The 25524-nt window shown below is 37.0% G+C and overlaps 1 protein-coding gene across 4 annotated transcripts in view; it reads left to right on the top strand.

Moving 5' to 3' along the window:
• Positions 1–17153, top strand: part of GRB14 (growth factor receptor bound protein 14) — a 131387-nt gene extending 114234 nt beyond the window's left edge. For all 4 annotated transcript variants that reach the window (XM_038584687.1, XM_038584686.1, XM_038584689.1 and 1 more), the window contains 8 exons: positions 1025–1135; positions 1327–1422; positions 7276–7356; positions 12558–12674; positions 12765–12837; positions 12985–13072; positions 15185–15278; positions 16743–17153. In XM_038584687.1, the coding sequence (XP_038440615.1) occupies positions 1025–1135; positions 1327–1422; positions 7276–7356; positions 12558–12674; positions 12765–12837; positions 12985–13072; positions 15185–15278; positions 16743–16889 (807 nt within the window). In that variant the 3' untranslated portion in view covers positions 16890–17153. The remainder of the gene's footprint in view (positions 1–1024; positions 1136–1326; positions 1423–7275; positions 7357–12557; positions 12675–12764; positions 12838–12984; positions 13073–15184; positions 15279–16742) is intronic.
• Positions 17154–25524: the final 8371 nt, after the last annotated feature.

Raw genomic sequence — 25524 nt, 5'->3', positions numbered from 1 at the left:
TTTTGGATATGGATTTGAATGGGTTGCTGAATGTTCTGGCTTTTCTGTCCCTTCTGTTTAGTTTTGTTTTAGAGCATTGCTTCTCAATTTTCAGTGCATATGATCACCTGGGATCTTGTTAAAAGGCAGATTTTGATTCACTTGGTCTGTGGTGGGGCCACAGGTTTTGCATTTCTAATAAGTTCCCAGCTGATGCCCATGCCACTGGTCTGGGACCACACTAGTAGTAGCAAGGTTTTGAAGAACAAATGCATTCTGGTCAGTTCTGATTATACATTCAACCCCAGAATTAAACACTTCTCCAAGTTATTAACCTATCACAGGATAATATGACCCAGTGATTTCCCATGACCAGCCTTAAATCTCATGGATTTCCCAGAGAAGAAATAGCTGTTCATGATTCCACTTTGCCTTGAAAATAAGACACATTCCACTGCCAGGTAATTTCCCTGAACTGATCTGTACAGGCTTCCTTCTTTTCGTAAAGAAGGAAGTCATGCTGCCTATTTCATTGCTTGCCGTGGTGTGCTAGGCAGTACCTAAACCTGCGGGGTGATCTTTTCTAAACGAAGCAGGCATCCTCGTCTCTTTCTCCTTTTTCTTCTCTAACTGCTGTGGAAGCTCAAACCACCGTTCTTGCCTTGTTGAACTGCCATTGTTGAACTGCCATTATTTGAAACCTGGACAAGGAAAACATTTTCAAAAGCCATTCTTTTCTATCTTCTCTCCCTGAGATTCCTGAAATGGTGGTAAAAGAGAAAATTTTTTAAATAGGAAGATAAGTTTTTTTTTTTTTTGTGCATCTTAGAAGTTAAATCGTAAACATCTTGTCACTTTTCAAATAATATTGTATCAAGTTCCCAGTTCTATAAGGACATAGTAACTTAATTTTTCTTCCCTTTTGTTTCTGTGACATTTTTGGGAATAATTTTTGCCAAGTTATAAATTGTGTAATATAAGAGAAATACAAAAGAGTGTGTAAAACTGTGTATTCATTTCAACACTCAATATGTTTTTTTTAAAGGAACCACGGCATTTGCAGTTTTTCAGCGAATTTGGCAATAGTGATATTTATGTGTCACTGGCAGGCAAAAAAAAACACGGAGCACCGACTAACTATGGATTCTGCTTTAAGGTACAGGCTTAATATTTTGATAGATGAATAAAGCAAGCCTCAGCCTTTTAGGTAAGCTTGAGTTTCTTTTAATTTCTTTTAAAAAGAGACAGCTTTCTCTTATATATAGGAGAATTTTAGTGGCTTTTATTTCAACAGGTGTTACCTTCAAGATATGCATTAACGATAAACAATGTGCTGTGGCCTTCTAGCCTAACAAAGCGGGAGGGCCCCGAGACCTGAAAATGCTCTGTGCAGAAGAAGAGCAGAGTAGGACGTGCTGGGTGACTGCGATTAGATTGCTTAAGGTAATCTCACTGCAGGCGTGAATTTCTATTAAATGCTGTGAGTGCCATCAAAGTTTGAAAATATCTGTACTTCAGAATGCAAAGACTCACTATGAGTCCATGTACCCAAATGTATGATTTTTTTAAATCTAAAAGATAAACATTAGTAGAGTAAAATAGTCTAATGCATTTATCTTTTGTGTGGGGAGTAAATATTCCATTTTTAGAAATGCTCTGAATTTTATTTTTTCAAGAGTATTACATATATAGCTCGTATACCTGATTAAAACTTCTATACACGACTCAGTCTGCATTTTAAAAATATTGCCATCAATCCAACATGACGCATATTTGAAAATGTGTCTGCCTAGGTATGTTTAGTGCAATTGTTTTACATTTATTTCATTTAAGTGTTATATAAATTGCTTTCTAGTTTACATAAAATTATTATGTAAATTTTACTGTAGATATACTATTAAAACAGCAACCTTTGTGCTAAGTGGAAATTCCAACTTAAATAAGTATAATTTATTGGTGAGCATTTTGAAAGGAGTTAAGAATGTTCTAAAAAATGTGGGGAAGAGAGACATGGAATGATTTCTTCTAGAATGTACAGAAAACACATATTTCATTTCAAAACTTGTATGCTAGTATATTCAACACAACTTCATAATTATAAAAATTATCAACCATTTTCTTTTGAAGATCAAGGCAGAATCATCAGAATCAGAATTATTAGTTGTAATACCAGGTTGGGAAGACAGTTTTATCTTTTGTTCTTTTAATTTATTTAATTGAGATTCTCATAACATAAAATGAACTGAATTAGCTATTTTAATCAACTATGCTAATGTGATGAACGTATTTTTAACTGTGTTCACATTAACTATGTGAACAATACAGTGGCATTTAGTTCATTCAGAATATTGTGCACCCACCACCTCTGTCCAGCTTTTAGCATACAAAACATTTTTATCACCTCAAAGGAAACTGCATACCCAATAAGCAGTTACTCCCAACTCCTGGCAACTGTCCATTTCTGTGTCTGTCTCTATAGGATTTTACTCTTCGGACTTTTCTTAGAAATGGAATTATATAATATCTGACCTTTTGTGTCTGGCTTTTTTTATTTAGCTTACTGTTTTGTGTTTCATCCACCTTATATCTGTACTATATCAGTACAGATTTATTATGGCTGAATAATATTCCATTGTGTGTGTATGCATATACATATATATATATATGTATATTAGATAAACAATTTGTTTACTCATTTACCCATTAATGGACATTTAGGTTGTTTGCATATTTTGACTATTATGAACAGTACTGCTGTGAACATATGTGTTCATGTATTTATTTGGATATCCGTTTTCAATTTGGAGGTTATATACCTAGGAGGCTGTATATCTAGAAGTAGAATTGCTGGGCATATGGTAATTCTCTTTAACCTTCTGAAGAATTGCCAAAATGTTTCCCACAGTGGCTAAGCTATTTAATGTTTCCACCTGTGATGTATGAGAAAGCCAATTTCTCCATATCTTCACTGGCACTTGTTATTTTCCTTTTAAAAAAAAAAAATTATCCTGGTGGATGTGAAGTAGTATTGGCAGAAAAACTTTTAAATGGCTTAAAGGAAGCTTTTGGATAACTATGAAATTTGCTTCCTCTTGCTGTTATAGCAGATAGCCACTGAAGTTACCTTTTTAGAAGAGCTTTGTTTTTCAAATAGTCTACTGTTAAATGACTGTCATGATTTTGGTTTCAACAAAGCTTAGAAGTCTGGATTCTTTGAAACCCTCATGGTAAGTACATGCTTCCATGTTGCTCTCATTGTCATAAAATGTAAAAAAAGAAAAGAACTTTAGAGGGTGTTGGGAACCAACCAGTCAAGGAAGTAGTAACTAGCTAACCCGGGATGTGCGTTGGAATCACCTGAGGAATGTTGTAAGTTCTGTGTGCCCAGCCCCATCCTTGGGGATCCTGATTTAGTGAGTGAACTCCAGATGTTTGCCTGACTAAGAACCAGTGACCTCATCCAGGCCTCTCCTTTTACATTTGAAGAGGCTGGCACTCTTTGAAATACTTGAACCCATCACAGTTATAGTAGAGAAAATACCTTGAGGTCTCTGGTTTTCTCTTTCCTTCCATCAGAACTCTGGAAATCAGGCTAGGCTGGTAAAGGAGATGGCTTTTCCACCTTGTTAGTCAAGCTTTCCTCCCTTCTAGTTTGATCTCAAGGTCAGACACCCAACTCCGAAGTGGATGGTAAACACACTTCCTTTAATCATAAATCTTTCTAACATGCCACTGATTTTACTAGAATAACACCATTATTTTTTGTATAAGTAGGAAGAAAAGAATCATGCCAATAAAATTATGATATGATGCTTTAATATTTCATATGATTTTTATTTTCATTTAGTTATTTTAGATTTATTTAGGCCTATAGATGTTGATTTTCATCATTTATTAATTTTGTATATACACACATGCACACACACATACTATAAATGTGTAATAAATTATGTGAGGCATCTGTAAAACTTCATACTCTAAGTCTGGCTTTCGTGAATCATTTTTATCTCAGAGCCATGGGCTATCCTGCTCTGTGCCGTCAAGAGCTTTGGGAAAGCAGAACTTCTCAGACAAGTGCTCTGCTATGGTCTCTGGAGTTGTCTTTCTAGCCAGTGTCATCCCTTTTGCAAGACGTGATGCAAATGATATCTTGATCTCACTAAACATTTTAGGCAGTGACAAGTCACTTGGTGACAGTGAGTAGAAGATGCTATAGTTAAGGCAAATTGATGAATGTTAAAATTTGAAAAGAAGCATGAGTCCAAAAATTGATGTAATATACTAAAAGGTTTTTTCTTGTTTTGTTTTGTTTTGTTTTGTATTATCCTGCCATATCCAGAATGCTTAGTTTCTGGAAGATTGTCCCCTTCTTACTTTTTTTCTCATTTGATTCTTTTTAAAGCCTCTTTTAGGGCAAAAATGTCCAATTTACATTTGCTCTGTTGTATTATATATTTCTATGGATGTAACAAATGACCACCACCTTAGTGACTTAAAACAACACTGATTTATTATCCTACACCACTGTCATTCAGGAAGTCTGAATTGGGTCTTACTGGCTGAAAAGCAAGGTGTCCAAGGGCCTGCATTCCTTTCTGGAGACTCTGGGGGAGATTCCATTTTTCATGCCCTTTCTGGACTTTAAAGGCTCCCCAGATTCCTTGGCTCATGGTCTCTTTCTCTACCCTCAAAGCCAGCAATATTGAACTAAGACCTCTTCATGCTGTGATTTGGTTCTCTTCTGTGCCTCCACTTCCATTTATTAAGGACCCTTGTTAATATATTGGATCCACCTAGATAATCCAAAATAATCATCCAATTTCAGTGTCAGCTGATTAGCACCCTTCATGGTATCTGCAACATTAATTCCTCTTTGCCAGGTAACCTAACATATTCACAGGGTCTAGGAATTAGGATGTAGACATATGGGGGCCATTGTTCTGTCTACCACATCCATGTTCCCTGTATTTTTTTTTCTTTTTTAATTGTGGTAAGCTTTTACAGGTGAGGTCAAGAGCAAGGCAAGCATCAGTGAGAACCTTTATCCTGGAGGCAAAGATAAACCACCAAATAATTTCAATTGGGAAAATAATGTGATCTGCTTTACACTTTAAAATATCCAGATACATGAAGCCAGGGCTTACCAGCACAAATCTGAAAAACTCTAATGGGGGAGTCAGTTGGTTTCTGCTGGCAGCCTGTCATCAGTGGGGCACCTCTTCATCCCCAGGTGGCTGGTGCACCTGGACTCACATGCTTAGAGGTGATTTTTCTCCTCTGGTTGTCTATTGTATTTCCAATTTATCACTGTACTTAGTTGGAGGAGCATGGGAGACAAGGCTGTTAGGGTGATTGGACTGAAAGGGCCCCGGATTTTCTTTCCATGCTACTTACTAGATCCTGCCTCCTCCAAGAATTTGGCTTCTTGTGTTATTTGTATTTCCTTTTCTTTTTCATACACACATGTAAACTGTTCATGTAGTAGCAGAGGAAGATCCTCTTGTTCTCTTTGGAGAAATTCCAGTGTTATAGGTTCATAGAAAATCTGAGAATTGCTCATGTACCATGTCCTAGTTATGTGTTGTCTTCCCTTCCCTTTGACTAGAGCTCTACTAGCTTCTTACATATTTTGGTCCCTTATCTGTCCCTCCGTAGGGCAGGGACGTGTTAAGGTAACTCATACCCTACCCCTCCGCCAGAGTAAAATGCCTACTAAAGACCACCAACAGCACAGAAACAATTGCCTGACACTACAGGTACCAGGGACAATACAATAAGAAACAGTCTTATTAGTAGGTAGCTGGCTTTTCGCTGCGGATAAATAAAAGGCAACCAAATAGCCTGCCTGTACCTTGTGAAAGTATTGGTGAGAAGTTAGTGTATAGTTTCCAAAATGAACTTGACTAGGAATTAAGCTCCTATGTCTTCTTTTTATGGTTATGGTAGGTTTAGAGTTGATTTAAAGGAAATTTCATTAGGTCCCATTAATGTCAATCACACTGTAAATTAAAATATAATTTTTATAAGTTGGGAAATAATTGGATAAAGAAATAAACATAGAGAATTTTAAATGGATGTGGGTTTGTATTCATCTTAAAAGCAAACTCTTGGAAACAGAGAGACTCTCCATGCCGCCCTCTTTTTTTTTTTTTTTTTTGCCTAATTACCAAATAGATCCACTTTGCTGGAATTGCTTTTAAGGAAATAGTCTTGTAGAGAAACAGCTCTGTTGGAATATTTAAATGGAATTCATCCTAAGGGTGAGATTGTAGTCCATGGTGTCTCCTCAATCTCTTTTATATAGATAGGACCTACTTCCAAGTTCATTGTGGCTCTGTGAAATAGAATTGTTGATGGTAGCCAGAAAAAAGAAAAGACAAGAAATGTAAAGACCTCTCTGTCTCACTACGGTTTTGCTTTGTTTTCTTTTTCTTTTTGTTTTTTTAAACAAAGTAACTTAAATCTAACTGGAGTACCTTCTAGCTTCTGATGGTGAGCCCTCCAAAATAAGTTTGGTTTTGGCAGTCAGCATTCTTAATTTTTTCAAACTTGGTAATCCACTTACAGTCCAGACCCACTTTCCAATTGAAAGCCTGAAAGCCTGGCAGCCGAGTCTTGCGATGCTACCTCTTGAAAATAAAGATGCTGTGGTTTTTTTCTATTGCTGTTTACGTTGTATTTTGTGATCCTTTCTGTGAGATCAGCCTGATTGCCTACCATTTTGATTTCCTTGAATTTAAAGCTAAAATTTAAACAATATGGTAAGAGTATTGTTAGTAGAGGATGCTGCAGTGTCAAGAATCTTTAACATAGGACCAAGTTTATGGATTTGCCAAAGAGACGGTATAAGTCAACAATTGGTCATTGAAGAATTGTGGTGACTTTTACCGTGCTTTGCTTAAGATACATATAGAGTTTTCCGTCTTTGTTCCATCAAGTCTGGCATCCTTCCCAAGTGAGCTCTCTTATCACTAGATGCTATACCACTCCAAATGGTGTTGGTGCTAAGAACAAGTAGAAATGTCCGCTACAGGTCTTTATACTGGTGAGCTAGACCTTAATTAAGTGTGGGCTCAAGTAAAAAGCACTGTCTTTTTAAATGTATCTTTGTAGGCCACTAAAAGCTGACCTTTCAAAATTATGGTTGCTTTACCATTTGTTTTAAGGAAAGCTTCTAATTTTTATTTTTTTATATTATGATACATAACTAATTAAAATATTGTTTTTTTTTCATAAATTACCTGTGTAGTAAAAGTGATGGGAATGTGTTTTTATTTATTTGTTTTTATTTATTAGTATGGCATGCAGCTGTACCAGAATTACATGCATCCATATCAAGGTAGAAGTGGCTGCAGTTCTCAGAGTATATCACCCATGGTAAGGACCATATTTATTAATCTATATATTTTATATTTACATCATATTAATTTGCAAGAATAGTGCACTATAAGTGTACATTACAGTACATTTACATTCTTTTGGTCAAGTAAAGTAATTCTTTGACACCATCCTAACATAATGTTATTGAATTATTTATTCTTGGATTTCACATGATTGCAGCCTGTGTGATCAGATCACAGCAGTAGAGTATCATGAAGTATTCGATTAAAATAGATAATGTTATATATTAAAGAAAATTTGTAAATATTTGAAAGAGTTATGTGAATCGTGTCATTACAACATTTGAAATTTAATTTTGATATGATTTTTAGAGTAACTTCCTTGGGATTGTAGGTGTTTCCTTTGATTGTGGGTTTATTTATTTATTTTAATATTAATTCTGGAATTTTCGTAGCCTCGTATAAAAATGTTTGGAATTTTAAAAGCTGCACTATACACGGGTGAGCTCTTTTGCATTCTGGGTTTCTAACAATAAAATTTTTTAAGGTCTGGGTCCTAGAAAAGCAAACTGCTCTTCAGGAAACCCAAAAGCTGCAAGCCAAAATATAGGTTGCTCATTAAGTCTAACACCACTTCTCAGATTCATACTAAATGCAACTTGAATATTTATTTGCAGATACACACAGACATATCTTTTCCCTTCTTTAGGATCTAAATTTATTGTGAATTAACACAAGAAATGTATTTATGAACTTAAAAGTTTATGTTCTGTTATTTTTGCTCTTGCTCCTTAATATTGAGTCTATTAGGAGTTTGGGTGTATGCATCTGTGTTGCAAATCAACTGACGTGCTGCATTTCCACTTAGGTTAAAAACATGCTCCTCATGGCTGTGACCAAGGAAGGCACATTTCCCCACATGTAATGTAGCAGATGAAATGCTCAGTTCTAGGAATGAGGCATGAAATAATGTTGATTACAAAGTCCGATAGACTAATATGGAAAAAAGAACTCCAATTCTGTAGTTATGTTGCTTTATATTATGGAAGAGTAACTTTTCATCTTTGTATCATATTACTTTTAAGCCCTAAAATAAGAAACTAAAGACTGGAAAGAATTTTTATAAAAGCAGTTGCTTTAGGTGAGTATTTTTATAAATTGTCAGCTTACCTTTATCTTTCAATCCACATGTATATAAAGAATAATGGATTTTATTATCTTAATCCTTTTCTAAATCCTTGTAAATTTCTCTTAGAGTCTAATGTTATTAGGATGAGCATGTTAATAGTAGCCATACATTTGGAGGCAGTTGTCTAGAGTCCTCTTAATCATAGGAAAAAAATTGTCATAAACAAAGTACTTTCTAGTCTCATCATATGCATATGAGCATGGTATTATTCTTGCCACTTTCCACTGAAAGTGGTCCTATTGTTGATCGATATCATGGTGTTGGTTAGTGTAACTGCTCGTTCAACACCATGTATAGGGAAAGACACTTGAATGAATCTGGATGGAAGTGGGGATTTTGTAGGGGGCCTGTGTAGTGAGGAGCTGGCTGTCCGGTATAGCAGTTGTCAAGATCAAACAGAACAGCACTTGAGAATTATATCTCCACTCTTCTTAACTTACATGAAGGAAACTGAGATGTTTTGGGAGGTATTTGTGTTTACTTTGATGTCTACACAGAATCCCACCTTTCTAGGTTATCACGGAAGAATCAGTGACCTATATAATGGATGCCAGTGCTCCTCAACTGCCTCTGCTGGTTTTCTTCCAAGCACTATCTTCAGTGAGAATAACTGAGTATACTTTAGTTATATTTTTAAAGGAACAATATTCTTAACTCCTCCAGGGATACATTTTGAGAAGGGAAAGAAGAAAAAAAGTTTTTCCCATACCACATTGCACATCATAGCTAGGTACAGCACATCATGGCCACCCCTATCTGCCTTTGAAATAAGAATCATAAACAGATATTTCAGGAAGCCAAATATCTGGTCCTTTTCAGCACAAAGGAGCGTCTGTTAGGATGGCTGGGATGACTAGAGCATTGGGATGGGGAAAACTAGTCTACTCAAGTCATTATCCTCACTCTTATGCCTGAGCTAGATGTGGAAAACTGCACTTTCTTCCTGTACCTCCTACTCTGTGGTACATAAAAAACCTTAGAGAGGGTCTGCAACTGCTTTTACCGTAAGCTACCTGTGTGACCTTGGTTCAGTCACCAGTGTCCTGCAGTGTAAAACAAGGCGGACAGTTGCTTACGTTCGGGAATTGATTATATCTCTGATGTCCTGTGACTCTGTATGAAGCAGATATCAGGAACTCCTGTGCCCTCTTGCTAAGGACTGTGCTGCAGGCTTATCTACATCTTTCCAATAGGGTGACAGAGAGTGTGTGGCTACTAGTCATCACCTACCTAAACTGCCGGGAAAACATTTTTATGTCCAAAGCTCACTAGGAGTGACTGGATCTGATCTCATAGTGTGGCTTGGATAATCCAAGGTGTAGCCAGACTTCTTCTTTCTTGAAAAAAGAGATGTGTTATTAAAATCATGGACCCTTTTTCAGGGCTTGCCCTGTTTATTCCACCAGAAGAAAGAGCTAGAAAAAGGGACCAATATTTGAGAAATACACTGATCCTGAATGTTATCAACATCACTTTCTTACGTGAAAGAAATTGAGCTGAAAATGACCTTTTGAGTTCAAGTCAGATTCTGCTTCACTTCTATTTCTTTGTCCACCAAAGGTAAACTATTAATTTTTCATCCACCACCTGCTATTCAATAGAAAACATTTGCTATATTCCCGTGTTTTCCCTAGTGTTGTTAATGTAGCAAATGAAAATATTTATTTGTACTGTAGACTCCCTACTAATGTCAAGTAATTAGGGAACACAGGAACTTGTTTTACATTCTATCCTGTTGTAGGAAAACAAAAACAAAAACAACTGGCTATGTTTATTTTTCTTTCCTAACAGTGTTTTTGTGTTATCAGGACCTTGTGATTAGAGCACCCATCTTGGCATGTGAAGTAGAGATATTATAAGGATAAAGCTATCATTATGATTGAGATTAGTTACTCTGTGGTTTGGGCAGGTGGAGGCTTTTCATTAATGTCAGCAAAGCAGAAGTGTACCCGACTGGTCTACAGCCCGGCACAGAAGATCATGGGGTGAGAAGGGCAAACTAAGGTGTGACAGCAGATAGAGATTACAGAGACAGCATCTGTCTGGAAAGAGCAGCTGTCAGTTACAAAGGCTCCTGTAACAAATGAAAGATTGCATGCCGGATCTCTAGAAATAAAGATGAACCGTAATAAGATTGTGGACCACTACAGCAGGGTTTGAAGAGGAAATAGCAAACGCTAACGATGGAGGACGTATGATGCAGTGATAAGTGAGCCCCTGATTTTTTGCATAGACAAGGTTTTCTTTCAAGCATACATTTGGCTACAGGGTTTTAGACCAAGCTAGGAAGGGCTGAAACCACGTGGAGAGCTGTAAAACAGACTTAAGCTGTGAGTCTCCAGGGGCACACTGGCTCTTCCTTTACCATTAGAACTCCATTTTTTGTTTCGCTCCCCTATTAATGAGTAGAGAGTAAGTGTTGAACATTGTCCATGCTGTTTTTGAATTTTTTTTTTTTCCTTTGGGAGAGTGCTAATTCTTACAAACTGAGGCTCTTGACGGGTGATTTGAAAATGTTTTCTTTTTTTAGGATGCATGACTGGGAATGGCACTCTTTTTTAAAAGATGCTTGCAAAGCAGAGCCCTAAACAAAAAAATAAAGTCTAGGTTTGGATATATTCACCTTCAGAGAAGACAAAAAGTAATGGCAGAGGGAAGACTGTATTACCTGTCTAAATTATCTTTGGTGATGTCAGTTCTTTTTCTATCAGATTTATTTTTGTAGCTCTCAGTTTGTCTTTTTTTTTTTTTTTTAAGATTGTACTTATTTATTCATGAGAGACACAGAAAGAGAGAGAGAGAGTTAGAGAGGTAGAGACACAGGCAGAGGGAGAAGCAGGCTCCATGCAGGGAACCTGACGTGGGACTGGATCCCAGGTCTCCAGGATCATGCCCTGGGCTGAAGGTGGCGCTAAACCGCTGAGCCACCCAGGCTGCCCAGCTCTCAGTTTTTCCATGTGTGTCCTCACAAGATGAAAAAAATACTCAGATATTAGATCATAGAATTTTTAATATTATGGAATTAGCAGAGCCATTATTTCACTAAATTTTCTTTTTTTTTAAAGATTTATTTCTGCAAGAGAGAGAATGCATACATGCGCATATGTGCATGAGCTGGGGAGTGCCAGGGGGGAATCTCAAGCAGGCCCACCCCCCCTCCGTGGATTGTGGAGCCCCCACACAGGGCTTCATTTCACAAACCTGACTTCATGACTTGAGCTGAAATCAAGAGTCGGAGCTCAGCTGACTGAGCCACCCAGGCACCCATAAATTTTATTTTCTAAGTAAGATGAACATTGATGTGATACAGTTTTAAAATACATACTGTAGTTTGTTCCATTATGAAATATGAATACTATTTCTTTCTCAAGAAGTGATGTAAGTCAATCTGTTAAAGCTTTTGTCTGTCTTGAGTCTTAGGAAACAGCTGCTTCATCAGTAAATAGAGTTGACATTTTTTAAAAATTGTATTTATTTATTTGAGAGAGAGAGATAAAGAGTAAGAGAGCATGAGTGGGGGCAAGGGAGAGGGAGAAGCAGACTCCCCGCTGAGCAAGAACCTGACATGGGGCTCCATCCCAGGACCTGAGCAGAAGGCAGATGCTTAACCAATTGAGCCACCCAGGTGCCCCCACAGTTGACATTTGAATGATAATGGATGAATCGCAAATCATAGTAGAGACTAGTTCAGAAGTGGTGGGTCTTTTAGCCACAGGAAGAGTTATTTCTTTCTAAATTGGCGTGTTCCCATTTTACTAGAGAATATGAAAAGATAGGGTTCTTCTAAGAGAAAGACATGCTAACTTTGAAAGCTTTTAGTCTCTTTTCTCAACCACTTAATTCAGCCTTGACAAATAACTATGTAACTTATTTAACCAAAATATTTCATAGCACCTTTTTTATCTTAAATATGCACTTTTGATTTTTTAAATTTCCTGCCAGCCACCTTTGGAATCACACATTCTATAGTGGAAATGTATTGCCAGCAGAATACTAAGAGATAATTTTCAAAGATATTTTCATGGTAAAAAATGTGGTTTTTTTTCCAGAGAAGTATATCAGAGAATTCTCTCGTAGCAATGGACTTCTCAGGACAGAAAAGCAGAGTTATAGAAAATCCCACAGAAGCCCTTTCAGTTGCTGTTGAAGAAGGACTCGCTTGGAGGGTACAAATAGCTTCACATTCTTCAAAATATTTATGATTTGAGTCTGTCTCACCCCAAAAATTGAAATTTGCTTCCCCTTTCTTTGTGCAGAAAAAAGGATGTTTACGCCTGGCCACCCACGGTAGCCCAACTGCCTCTTCCCAGAGCTCTGCCACAAACATGGGTATGTCTCTGCCTGTTCACGGGGACTGGATGTCTGGATGGATGGGCACTTTGGTATGGTGACTGGGTGGCTCTGGTGGAAAGTATATGTAATGAAATTGTGAGCATTTCAAACAGAGTTCTGTATTCCTCCACTTTATTTCCTCAGCCATCCACCGGTCCCAGCCATGGTTTCACCACAAAATTTCTAGAGAAGAAGCTCAGCGATTGATTATTCAGCAAGGACTTGTGGATGGGTAAGTTTGATTTTGAATGGTAGTGATTTTGAGTTCTTTTAGAATCAGTAATTACTTAGTTAATACACATAGTTTTGACTTTAGCTTATGATAACGGAAGTGACTTTGTTCTGTATGGGAGCTTACCATTGTATCCTAGCAATACCTACATAATACCTATTACATCCCGTGTGCTTAGTAGTTGTGCATAAATGAACAGATAACTGAATAGGACACTCTGCTGTTAACCAAAAATCACTAATATTGCCCATTCTGTGCCAATAGTAGTATCTCAGCTAAAACTGAACTTGTTTTGAGGTATCCACATTTTGATTTGAACATGGGATTCCAAAGTGTAGTTTGTGTCATGGCATAATCTTACATGTTCTGTATAGTTTTAAGTTTGATACAGACTGCATTCAGTTTAAAACTTTTATGTATATTTTGACTGCTTGTTTTTTTTCTCTCTTACATTCCTATGTTATCTAAATTTTAACAGCTTAAAGTAGTGTAACTATGAAGAGTACTTGAGTCATCTTTTAGTGGGGTACCATCGGAGATATAAGAGAAATGTCAATTGTATTATGAAATATTTACAATCTAAAGAATTTTCTTTTTCTCCAGTTACTCAGTATTTCAAATACTTTCTATAATACTGGCTAAATTCCCTTTTCAAATGCAGTACAAATCAAGGAGGTTGTATTGAGGTTTGGATGAGAAATGAAACCAGCATCAATTTAAACAAGTGGTGATGGGATCTTTTATCTTCAAGGGTTGGCTTAAGATGATGACAAGATTTCAAGGTGATTTAATACTGACATTTGGATAAAAATGCATCTTCACATGGAAGATTATTAATAGCAAGTCAGCATTTCACTAGACTCTAAATAAGAGAAGATTTTAATATACTCTATGTGGAGCACAGTCTTTTTAGATATAAATTTGAACAATCAGCAGAATTACAATCTGATGAGACCAAGAAAAATAAATCACAAAGAATCGTTAAAATGTTTTGGAGGATTATAATCTCCCTACTCTCAGAGCCTGGTTTTTATAAATTGAATAAAATAATTGCATAAAGGATGGTAACATCTTTATTTTTTTTAATATTTTAATAAAAAATTTGAGGAGGGGGACAGGATCCTTTGGAAAGATGTGATGATGCCAGGCAGTCCACTAGATGGTGGTGGTGATCCGCTCGGGAGTGGGGAGGGAATTACAGCTTGTCTTACCAGTGAAACTCCCTTTTGTCCCATCTCCCAGTGATGTAATGTAGGAATCTCACATGGTACAAATGAAATGGATAATCTCATCAGACATCTGTGATGGCTCAAATTCGGCTGCCTCTTTGCCCAGGCACAGTGAGATTAGTATTGGAGCCACCAGGGGGGATCGTTTGCACAATCTGTTTGCCAACAATTAACACAAAGCTGGTTTTGCACTCTATTGCCAGTAAATAAGAATCCACGCCTGGTAGCATTTTTCCCTTAGGCCATCAGGCCATGTCTTATTTTGCTAGCCTGACATTATAGGGGGTTTTCTGCTGCATTCTTCAAGATTAAAATATATATTGTTTGGGGGTTTCTTTTACTTAAAATAGTGTACTCAAACATTTAATAGGTGATCAGGATTGATTTTGTTGAATATATTCATTTCTCAGTTTCTGTTGGATATGTAACAGGAACCAGAATCAAAAGAAAAAGGAGGATCAGTGTTGAAGAGGGAATTTTCTCTTTTCAAGGACTAACATAACCCAGAAGTTAAAGTAATGATATGCTCATGCCCCCCATTCTCTGCAGAAATGTGTTACATGTGAATACCCAATTCATCAATGGAAAAAAAAAATAGCACTAATTATTGATGTCAGCATAGCATTATATTTCCTTATTCTGAGCGAACAGTCTGACAAATGGGCTGTGTATTTATTTTATTAAAATTTAATTAGCACTGATGACAGTTGTATAAGATTATGTTATACCATATTGTTTACCATGTTGGACAATCCCATCATTGAACACACAATAAAGGGAAACTGTGGCTAAATATTTCCTGGATTTATTACATGCTATATTTTTTTCTGAAATACATGAGTAAATATAGAAACATATATTGAAATTCCTTCTCTCTCTTTAGAGTTTTCTTGGTACGGGATAGTCAGAGTAACCCCAAAACTTTCGTACTGTCAATGAGTCATGGACAAAAAATAAAGCATTTTCAAATTATACCAGTAAGTAATTTGTGATTTCACATTCGTGTATTAGAGATGATCTTAATGCATAAGCTTTGGGAAACTTTGGTTTTCTTTGGATCTTTTATTAAATATAACTGGGGTGATTGTGCTTTGACTAGACTTAAGTTTGGCAGAAACGGTTTTATGAGCCTGAATTAATATAAGAAATACAGGAATTGTAAAAATTCAATTTCCCTTTTTCCATGAAATATGATTTACCAATATTGTATAGACCCCATGCCACCTATTGTTAAAAGGCCACTAAAGATTCTTTCTGAATTCTACTACCAGTTCTTTAAAAACCATTATTTTCAAACGCTGTCTTTTTTTTTTAACAAATGACCTAAAATATTCAGTGAGAGACAATTTTTTTTAAAGATTTTATTTATGTATTTGAAAGAGAATGAGCAAGTGAGAGAGCAAGCACGAGCAGAGGGAGAAGCTGAGCAAGAAGCCTGTCGCTGGGCTGGATCCCAGGACTCTGGGATCACAACCCGAGCCAAAGTCAGATGTTTACCAACTGAGCCACCCAGGCAACCCCTTTTCTCTTTTCTTATCCCAAACATGTTTTGTTGTTGTTGTTGTTTTTGTGGTTTTGTTTTTAATCATGGATATATACACAGGTGCTGCAGAACTGGAGAATATTTAAACTATTCTGAGCACATTTCAAAAATTTCTGTAATTCTGTTCCTGAGTAATGCAACGTGCTTTGGGATATCTGTTGCTTCTGCTGATGTTCTGTGTATGTGCACATGTGTGTGTGCATGTGATCTGTATATCGGAACCAGGTAGTGTGGAATAGAGATTCAGCCTACTTTCAGTTATATAAGATTGTGAGGTTGTTAGTTTCTTTTTGAATGGCCTCTTTTTGGAATTACCCTAAGTCCCTATGAAGTATCTTCCCGACCTCACTGAGTCTGTAAATAATGTCCCTAGGTGAGTATGAGTTGTTTAATGTCATAAGACCTCACTGACAAGAAAAACTTTTAAAAAACAAGAAGCTGTCATTCCATTAACATAATGTTTGATTGCATTGGGATCAATTTACTGGTAGAAATTATATGACTGTTTGTTTCTAATATACTAGGAGGCTGTTAGATAAGACAGCATTCAAATATGGAAATTAATTTCTGTGGGAGCATTAAAATCTTTTGTTTACTTTTATATTGAATAGTGCAGATTTCTCACTGTTGATTCACAATAGTCATATTATTCTAACCACAGAACGTTTGGAGAATTTGAGGTAAAGAAAGTAGAGCCACACTAGGGTATGAATGACATTTCTTCTGTATACAAGTGAAGCTACAGAAAAGAAATGCACACATCATAGCATTCTTTTTCCATCATCCTTTGGTTTCATCCACTTGTCCACTTTAGTGTATGAAGACACATCAGGCAATAGAATATGATGGTCCTTGTGGGTTGTTTGTCCTTCTTACCAGTTTGTTGTTCTTCCTATAGGTGGAAGACGATGGTGAACTCTTCCACACCCTGGATGATGGCCACACGAGATTTACAGATCTAATCCAGCTGGTGGAGTTCTATCAACTCAATAAGGGTGTTCTTCCTTGCAAGTTGAAACATTATTGTGCTAGGATTGCTCTTTAGCCAAACCAGAAGTGACTTGTTCAACTGTTGAAGAAAAAGGACTCATGACAAAAAAAAAAAAAAAAAAAAGAAAGAAAAAGAAAAAAAAGGAAAGGAAAAGAAAGACCACAAACAAGGGAGGAAACGTTGCCATGGTGAAAAGAATCTATTTCACCTACGAGTTACAAAAAATAGCTTGTGCATTGCAGATAAGCAAAGATTTGGATTGACATTACATTCATCATCTAAAATTCATTAGTTAAAATTAAACCTCAGAAAAAATGATTTGGTGTGTTCTTGTGTGATTTTACATGACTATAGTATTTTCGTCAAATATGCATATAAAACATCTCTCTATCCTCATATATTACAGTAGCATTTGAATTCTCAAACACAAAATATGAAAAAAAAAACTTGAGGGTTCAGGATAAATTATTTGCAGACTAAATTTCAATTACACTACTCTTTTTGTAACTTAAAAAGAATGATAAAATCTTGAGGCTATCCATTGAAAAAGCTACCCAGAACTTCTTAATAGGACTAAAAGACATTTTGAATTCTATATTTTCTCAGTTTATTATAACCTTAAAATCCATATTTTTGAGTATCAGCTTAAAATTATTTTGAAATATGTTGGGGTTTTTTTCAGGATGACTGTTATTAGGTTCTTAAATTATTAACTATACTAAAATATTTACACTGGTATTATAACTATTAGTGGCACATTATTAATTACATTTTATTTCATTCATTTAAAAACTACCTGGAACTATCTTTTCAAAGAAAATGATCAAAATATAGAGGGGATTTATATAATTTGCACATGCCTTCTTGTGGCCTGTGATCTATGACAGTTGTCACCTTAATATTTCACATTGACCCCCTGCTGTAACTTTCAGATTCTTTAGATCCTTTCATTACTCAATCATAAACCTGATCAAAATTGGTGAGATCAAAGATTCAAAATTATAAAGTTCCTAACAGGCAAATTTGTGCTATTCTCTTTGCCTAACCACTTTTCAGTTTCTTACCTTAGCAACATCAATTTGGAAACCAAAGATTTTAAAAACTCAGAATGCTTGCCTCCTTTCCGCTGAGACCATCTCAGAAGTTTTTGCTGGGATACTGTAACTCTTTTTATCCTACTTTTTGTGGGATGGCTATTCATTGTTCAAGAAAAGAGAAGAAAAACATCAAATTAAAATCATTCAAAATATGCCCATTTCCTCTAATTGGTCCTATAACAACACTGTGGGAAAGTTAGGGAGATTTTTAAAAAAACATTTCAAAAATGCATACTTTGGTTTTACATAGAGGTTATACATTTTTGGCAACAAAGCATCTGAAAACATGAAGTGCTAATAAACCAGTTATTACTGAAAAAATATTGGTGGAATGTAAGCAATATTCAGTTCACTTTCAGCCAAGGCAAACCTAATTCTTGAAACACTGAAACTTAGAACATAAATTTGATGTTATAAAATATACATCCGGTATCCACGAGGGCTTGGAAGACACACAGGACCTCCATCTACATGGGAGGGCGCAAGGTAAACACACCGACCCTTTCAACCTCTCAGAATAGCCCTGAGTATTTCTGACTTATTTCCAATTTATAAAAGTAGTTTGTGTTTTGAATTGAACTGCATTTTCTCATTTTGCACTCAGTTTAAATTGACAATATCAGAGAATGTCATATTTTAAATACTAGGCTCATAAATTGACCAATTGGTGCTTGTCTTTGTTATTTGTGTCTCTGACTTCATTCACAATCTAAATTTATTATTGTGGAGACTAGATGTTGTATGTAATTGCTTACTTTGATCTTAAAGCATGAGTCAAGCAAAATTACTGAGGGAAGGTAGACATTATCCTTAATGATTCTTTCTGATAAATAGGGTTTTGAATGTGTATGTTTGTGTGTACATGTGTATAAGTCTAATATGAAATTAAATCTGAAAATATCAGACACATTCAAAGTTAGTACAGTATTAAAATGGATTTCCAAGAAAAATGTGAATTATCTTTGGATTATTTTTCATTTGAGTTAGCCAAGTTCTACTATCTTGTACCATTTTGGATTAGGATTAGGTCATATCAGCTCTATTTTCTTCTTTTATCTTTTCATATATTGGAATTAGTAGGCTTCACTCTCCTAGAAAGAAACTCTGCAGATTGTCTGGTCTATGTTGTTTTATTTCCTTATGTGGAAGAATTAAGTAATTATTTTGAAAACACACAGGAAACCTGATCAAACAAGATGAAAAATTTTAGGAGCGTTTCGATTAAGAATAAGTGCTTGTTTCACGTGTATAATGGTGTAATCTCTGACTGATCTGAGGACATTAGATGGAGATTTTTGTGTCAATTTGTTTTAGGATGGTCAACAGCAGTTCATCAGTATCCCACGCGATGTCTAGCTTCTCATCACCAGCGATGCCAACTCTTCGTGGTAGTTGTATTATGATAATGACATTAGACTATTCCCTGGATTATGAATTCTCTGAAAACGGAAGTTTGTCCTTGGTAGTGGTTGCAACTTGGTGCTTTGAGGTGACATCTCTGTTTAAAAAAGTCCTCTCTATTGCCAGGCAATGGTTAAATTTTCTCGTGCCTTGGATCCATCTAGCAGCCTGATGAAATTTATGGACCCCCTACACAGAATGTCTTCTAATGCATATGATAAAATAAGTAGGATTTCAAAGCAAACAAATTATAGAAACATAATTTTATATGCGCCCCAATTGGAAACGCCACTGTACTATACTATGACCTGCATTGTCTCCTGGCCTTGGTGACTATGGCTGGTATAAGGCCTCCAGTTTTCTGTCTCATACTCTCTAAAGAAACAGCAGGTGATTTTTGGTCAGTGTTATCCACACGAATGGGGCACAGAATGGTTTGCTCGAGATGCAGGGTTCTTGTAATATTTACCGAGCACTCAGCCAAACTGTCATACCCACCTCTCATGGGATGGATCACCTCCTGCCAGCCCTGGCTCCCACAATTTTGCTATTTGTGACGTTGAGGCATGCTGGTAATCCAGGCACTGTTGGCGTTGTCTCTAATTGCATATACCACAGGCCACAAATTATAGATGTGAACCAGAGAAAAGCCAGACTTTTGGCTGAGCACATAACTATACTCACCCAGTTCATTGAAGAGATCCCCTGACTTGACAAAGGTATCCAAGTGAATTTCAAACCAGCATAAATACTTCTTTCTGCAGCTGGGTGCCAGGTGGCTAGCCCTTTGCCTGTCAATTTCCTATATAATTGTAAAAATTCACTACTTCCTAATTCAACCCCACATAATACATAAAGTATTAGAAACTAGAGTTAAGATTATAGCCATGAATTCATACTTGCTGGATTTGAATTCCAGCCCACTACATAGTAGCTACGTAGCCTTGGTTAAATCCATTTCTTCATTTCTATGAAAGGGACCACCATCCTCAGTGGCATCAGCTCTAAAGTTAGATCATTCATAGTTGTCTGATTCTGTCTAGAATCTTAATTGATCTAATTTTTTTTATTACATTAGTGACTATACTTTTAGGTACTCTGCCTCACTGGAATATCCTTTTCACTACTGAGTGCCTTGCCACTCGTTTGTCCCTCCTGCCAAGAATGATACAGTGCACATTACGTACTGTGCCTCTGCCCTCGTTTTAGTCCTCGTGAGACTGTGCTAATGGAAGTAGTGTGGTTAGAGTACAGTGGTGGGGGTGGAGCCCAGCCATTTCACGGGGACCTTGTGGATAGCTGTCCCTGCCTGCACCAGGATTCAAGGACTCATGCTTCCTTCAACTTGGCTGATTAAAAATAGAAAGTGAGATTTGGGATCCTTATATCTTCCATCTCTTTCCTTCAAATAACAGATTGATATGATGGGAAATCTAGAAAATTGAAAACCCAGCTTTAGAGACCCTGCCTAAACAACACAGGAAATGGGCTAATGCACAGCTGAGTGGAGGGAGATGAAAAAGACTCCTAGGTGATTGGTGCATCCCTGAGAAATTAATGAAGTTTCACTGAATGAATGTGTCCCTACTTGTACACTCGTGGATTCTGCTGTCCTCAGAAGCTCTTGTCATGTCAGCAATCTCATGAGCTGAAAACAGTGTTCTTACCTCGTGTGCTCGTCAAGTTCACTTCAGCATGTATTGAGTGCCTATTATGTGGAAGACACTTTTGAGATGCAAAATTGAATAGAGTATAGATAGACAAGTATCTGTCCTAGAGGCCAGGCTGGGTAAGTGTTACACTGTTAGGACAATAGGAGAGAGATACTGGTTATACTTGCTGAAAGATGGGAGGGCACCTTCAGGTGGGTGCTGAAGCCTGTAGGAGTTAACATTTACAGAACCTGTGAGCAAGAACCATGAGGGGCCAGCGAAGGAACAGCAATGCCAGGCAGCATGACAAGGGCACAGATTGAATTTAAGAGTTGTTTTTTGCTTGTTTTTAAGATTTTAAGTAATCCCCATGCCCAATGTGAGGCTCGAACTCTCGACTCTGAGATCAAGAGTCCCCAGCTCTACCAACTGAGCCAGCTGGGTACCCCTGAATTTAAAAGTTTCTTGTTTGTTTTGTTTTTGTTTTGTTTAGCAAATGATAGCTTCATTGTAACTGAAGTGTACAGGGTATTGTGATAGAGAGGGAAGTCATGGCAACTAGGATGAGAAAGACAAATTCCTGCTGCATTAGGGGGAGCTTCAGGGGGCTTGGCAAAGTGGTTTACATTTTAGTTATGGATATTCAGATACCTCAGTGTGTCACCCCATTTTTTTTACTTGTTTGAAATCAGAAATGGGCTCCTTCATTCTTTTATCTTTCCCTCACATATTAGAAATTCCCAGAAATGTCTATTAAATGAGTGAGTGAAATAATTAGAGGGTAGAAGTACTCTGGTGTTGTCTGGATTACAGGGGCAACTGTGTTTAAGATGACTAAGGGTGGGGCAGGGAACCAGAGGATGATGACCCATTACAATGATCTTGCAATAATCAAGAAAACTTACTCTAGAGCTGTGGACACGAAAAGTTCATTTTATGGAGAGTTAATCATCTGTGATATCAGTGATTGGATGAGAGGGATGGGGAAAAGGTAGAGAGGAGTCAAAAATGATGAGCAAGTTTAGGGCCAGGGAAACTAGGAAGATGGTGACAATTATGATACTGAAAATGTTACCATTTTATGAGGCACCTGGGTGGCTCAGGTGGTTAAGCATTTGCCTTTAGCTCAGATCATGATCCCAGGGTCCTGGGATGGAGCCCCACGTTGGGCTCCCTGCACAGAGCTCCCCTACCCCTACCCCCGCTTGTGCTCCCTCGCTCTTGTTCTCATTCTCTCTCAAATAAAAATAAAAAGTCTTTTTTTTTTAAGTTACAATTTTAACAGATGTCTTCAGAATTCTTAGAGAAAGACTTGTCTTTATTTAGAACATCTTTATAAGAAAAGAAGGTGAGACCTGAAGACTCCATGCTGAAAGAAATCAGTAAGTACCAAGAGCCTCACTGGGTCTAGGAAGTTAAGAATTTAGGGGAGGAGAGGGTGGTGAGACAATGAATCCAGGGACCTAGTGAGACAGTGGGAGGCTGGAAGCTGTCCAGAGTCCAAGTGGCAAAAAAAAACACTTAAGAACAGAGATAATGAGTACAAATGTTTTAGAATTTTCCTGTGTTTCTACAGTTTGACAAATTTCATCTTCCCAAAACTTACATGAAGTTTCCATACATACAAATGCTTCAGAAGAGTGTTGTAGAAAGTCCAGGGAAAGGACCGCGCCCCACATCAAGGTTTAGGTGGCGTGTAAGGGCAGACTACCACCAGTAAAATTTCAGCAGAAATGGAAAATTCAAACTATAGGACCATAAGTCAGAAACTTTGAATTGGACATTGGCCTTTTGAGTGGATGTAGTTTGTTTTACAAAAACCAAGAAGCAGGCTGCCCTCAGCTAATAAATAATTTGCATTTTTATGTTCTTTGTTAAAGTCACTCTTTGGTTGCTTTGGCATGAACCCTAACTCACTCCGTGGCCTCATCCTCTATAATCCACCTTCTTGCACATCAGTATTTCTTCAGTCAAAATCCTTGACCTCCCTCTACCTCACTGAAGCAGTGAGGCCACCTAAAAGGGAACTTTTCAGACCTTTCTTACTTGTTCTTTCACCAACATTGGTGCTGTTAACCACTTTCTCCTCGAATTACTCCCGTTTTTTGTTTTCCACGTCGACAGAATCCTCATATCCTTCTGGGTACCTGTTTTGGTCTTCTTTACAACTAATTTTCATTTTTGCTCATCCCTTCAATGTTGCTATGATTAGCCTTGGCCCAGCTTTAATTCCCCTCCCTTCTTATTTTATCCCATCCATGTAGAGTCTTTCCTTTAATGCCATGGCTTCACATACTAAATACCTTTAAAACCCGAGCCTCCTTTCTGAACTTACAATCCATGTATTCAGCTACACATTCAACATCTCCATTTGTGCATCTTCTAGTTACATCAAACTGCACATTTCCATGGATCTCTTTGTCTTCCCCCAAGACATGGTCCCTATCAGAGCTTCACAGTTCAGTAAATGTGGTACCACCATTCAATTTCCCCAACAGTAACCTGGAAGGTATTGAGAGACTGTCACCTTCCACATCCAAAGAATACCAAGTGTTGTAAATGTCACTTGGATCCACATGCTTCTCTCCACTCCCATTGCCATTACACAAATTGAAGACACTTTCTTTCCTAGACTACCACAGCAGACTTTTGAATGGCCTTTCTTCCTCTTATCTCTGCACATCTACTCTCCCTCTCCAACCTCATTCTACACTCTATAGTCAGTGATCTCTCAAAATGTATTGGTCATAGTACTCTACTACTTAAAAGCCTCGATGGCTTCCTATTGCCCTTGCATAAAGCATCTGAACATGGCCATGGGGCTTTTGTGTTTTTGCCTTTGTATTTCTGGCACAATCTTTAGCCACTCTGTCCTGCATTCAATTTTCCAACCAGTCCATTTCCTGGAATAAACTCTATTTTGAAGTGTTCTCTTTAACTTTGGGCTTTTGTAAATAGTGTTCCCTTTATCTTGAACAAGTTCTTGCATCCTCTCCAATTCAGCTAACTGTTTACCCCTTTTAGAGCTCATGTAACAATATTACTTTCTTCAGGACAATTTTCTTGATGATGGATTAGATTAGGTTACCCAACTACATATTCTTTCAACTTGTCTTTTAAAATGCTCATCAGTCTCTGTTGAATTATTCATTAATTTTTGTTATTAAATGTAAGTTCCTGGCAAGGAAGGACTATCTTGCTTTTGGTTGTAGCCCCAGAACTTAGCAAAGTGTCTAAGGCTGATACTAAGTGCTCAGTAGAGATTTGTTGATTTCTGAATGTACAGTGATGAGGAGGAATTGAATATGAGGTTGTTTTTGAAACTCTTAAATCCAGAGTTGCTGTGGCACATTGGAGGAAATTATTCTGGGCTTTTGGAAATATTATTTATATATATGTATATGTATATATATTTCTCTCTATATATATATAGAAATAAGATTATTATTTCTATTGTTTCTTTGTCTGGAAATATAAGCATACAAGAATAGCCAGGAACACTTGGAAAGTGGTGAGGTGTTAGTTACTAAACAGATATTAAAATATAAAGTGTTTAAAATAATTTTTAAATAGATTGATGTGATCATTGTGTAATTGAGCTAATTCAATTTGTTTTTGTCATTGAGAAGAAGATGAAAGCTGCTGTTTTTCCTATTATTAGTTCAGGAAGCAGAGAGCAGCGTTGTGAGTGTAAACATCTGAGCCTACTCTTCTTACACACTGTATCCTACACTTCTGGAAAAAAAAAAAAAAAAAGCTGAAATCTTGACTATTGAGCAGTGGTAAAACTAGATTATCCAAAGAGGAGAAAAGGAATTTCTATGTTGCAAGAAATAGAAATGGCCTAACCAAAGGACAGAGAAATATAGGTAAGCCTAAACTGAGAAGCGGATGATTGGGTTTTCCTCAAGGAGCAGAAATGTGTGTTCCTCTTACAGCTCTACGTATAGGTGAGCGAATGGAGGACGCCAAGGACACTTAAGTATTTTACCTCTAACGGCAGAGATGAGGGCTTTCCGGGGCAGAACCTGTAGTGGGGAATAGACTTCCCAGAGCACCAAGGGGCCTTGGATGGCAGAAGATCCATTTTACAGCAACATTTTTAGCTAAATTTTCAAATGGCACTAATCACCAGAGAAAGCAAGACACGGCCCTCATTGCTTGCAACCATGCCTTGGGTTTCAGTAGAAATGAAGTTTGTTGCACGCAAATATCATCGAGCAAATTCATATTTCTTTAAAATAAAAAAAGGAGAGAGAAACCAGAAAAAGAATCAAGAATATGCACGGAATTAGAGACCGAGGAAACAGTTGATTTTTTTAGGTTTAATGGGGCAACTAGCATTTCATAGCTCTCTACTTCACTCTTTATGCCATAATAAATTGTAGATAGTTCAAAAAAACTAAACATAAAATACGAAATCATAAAGAACTGGAAAAATGATGGGGGGATTTTTTTTGTAAAATTATGGTTGTATTTAATCATGATATTAAAGCCAGAAATAAAAGAAGTGCTGACACATACAATATTAGAATCTAT

Source organism: Canis lupus, chromosome 36 (genome assembly GCF_011100685.1).
Source record: "Canis lupus familiaris isolate Mischka breed German Shepherd chromosome 36, alternate assembly UU_Cfam_GSD_1.0, whole genome shotgun sequence".
NCBI classification, from domain to species: domain Eukaryota; kingdom Metazoa; phylum Chordata; class Mammalia; order Carnivora; family Canidae; genus Canis; species Canis lupus.
This window is presented reverse-complemented; position numbering and strand designations above follow the sequence as displayed.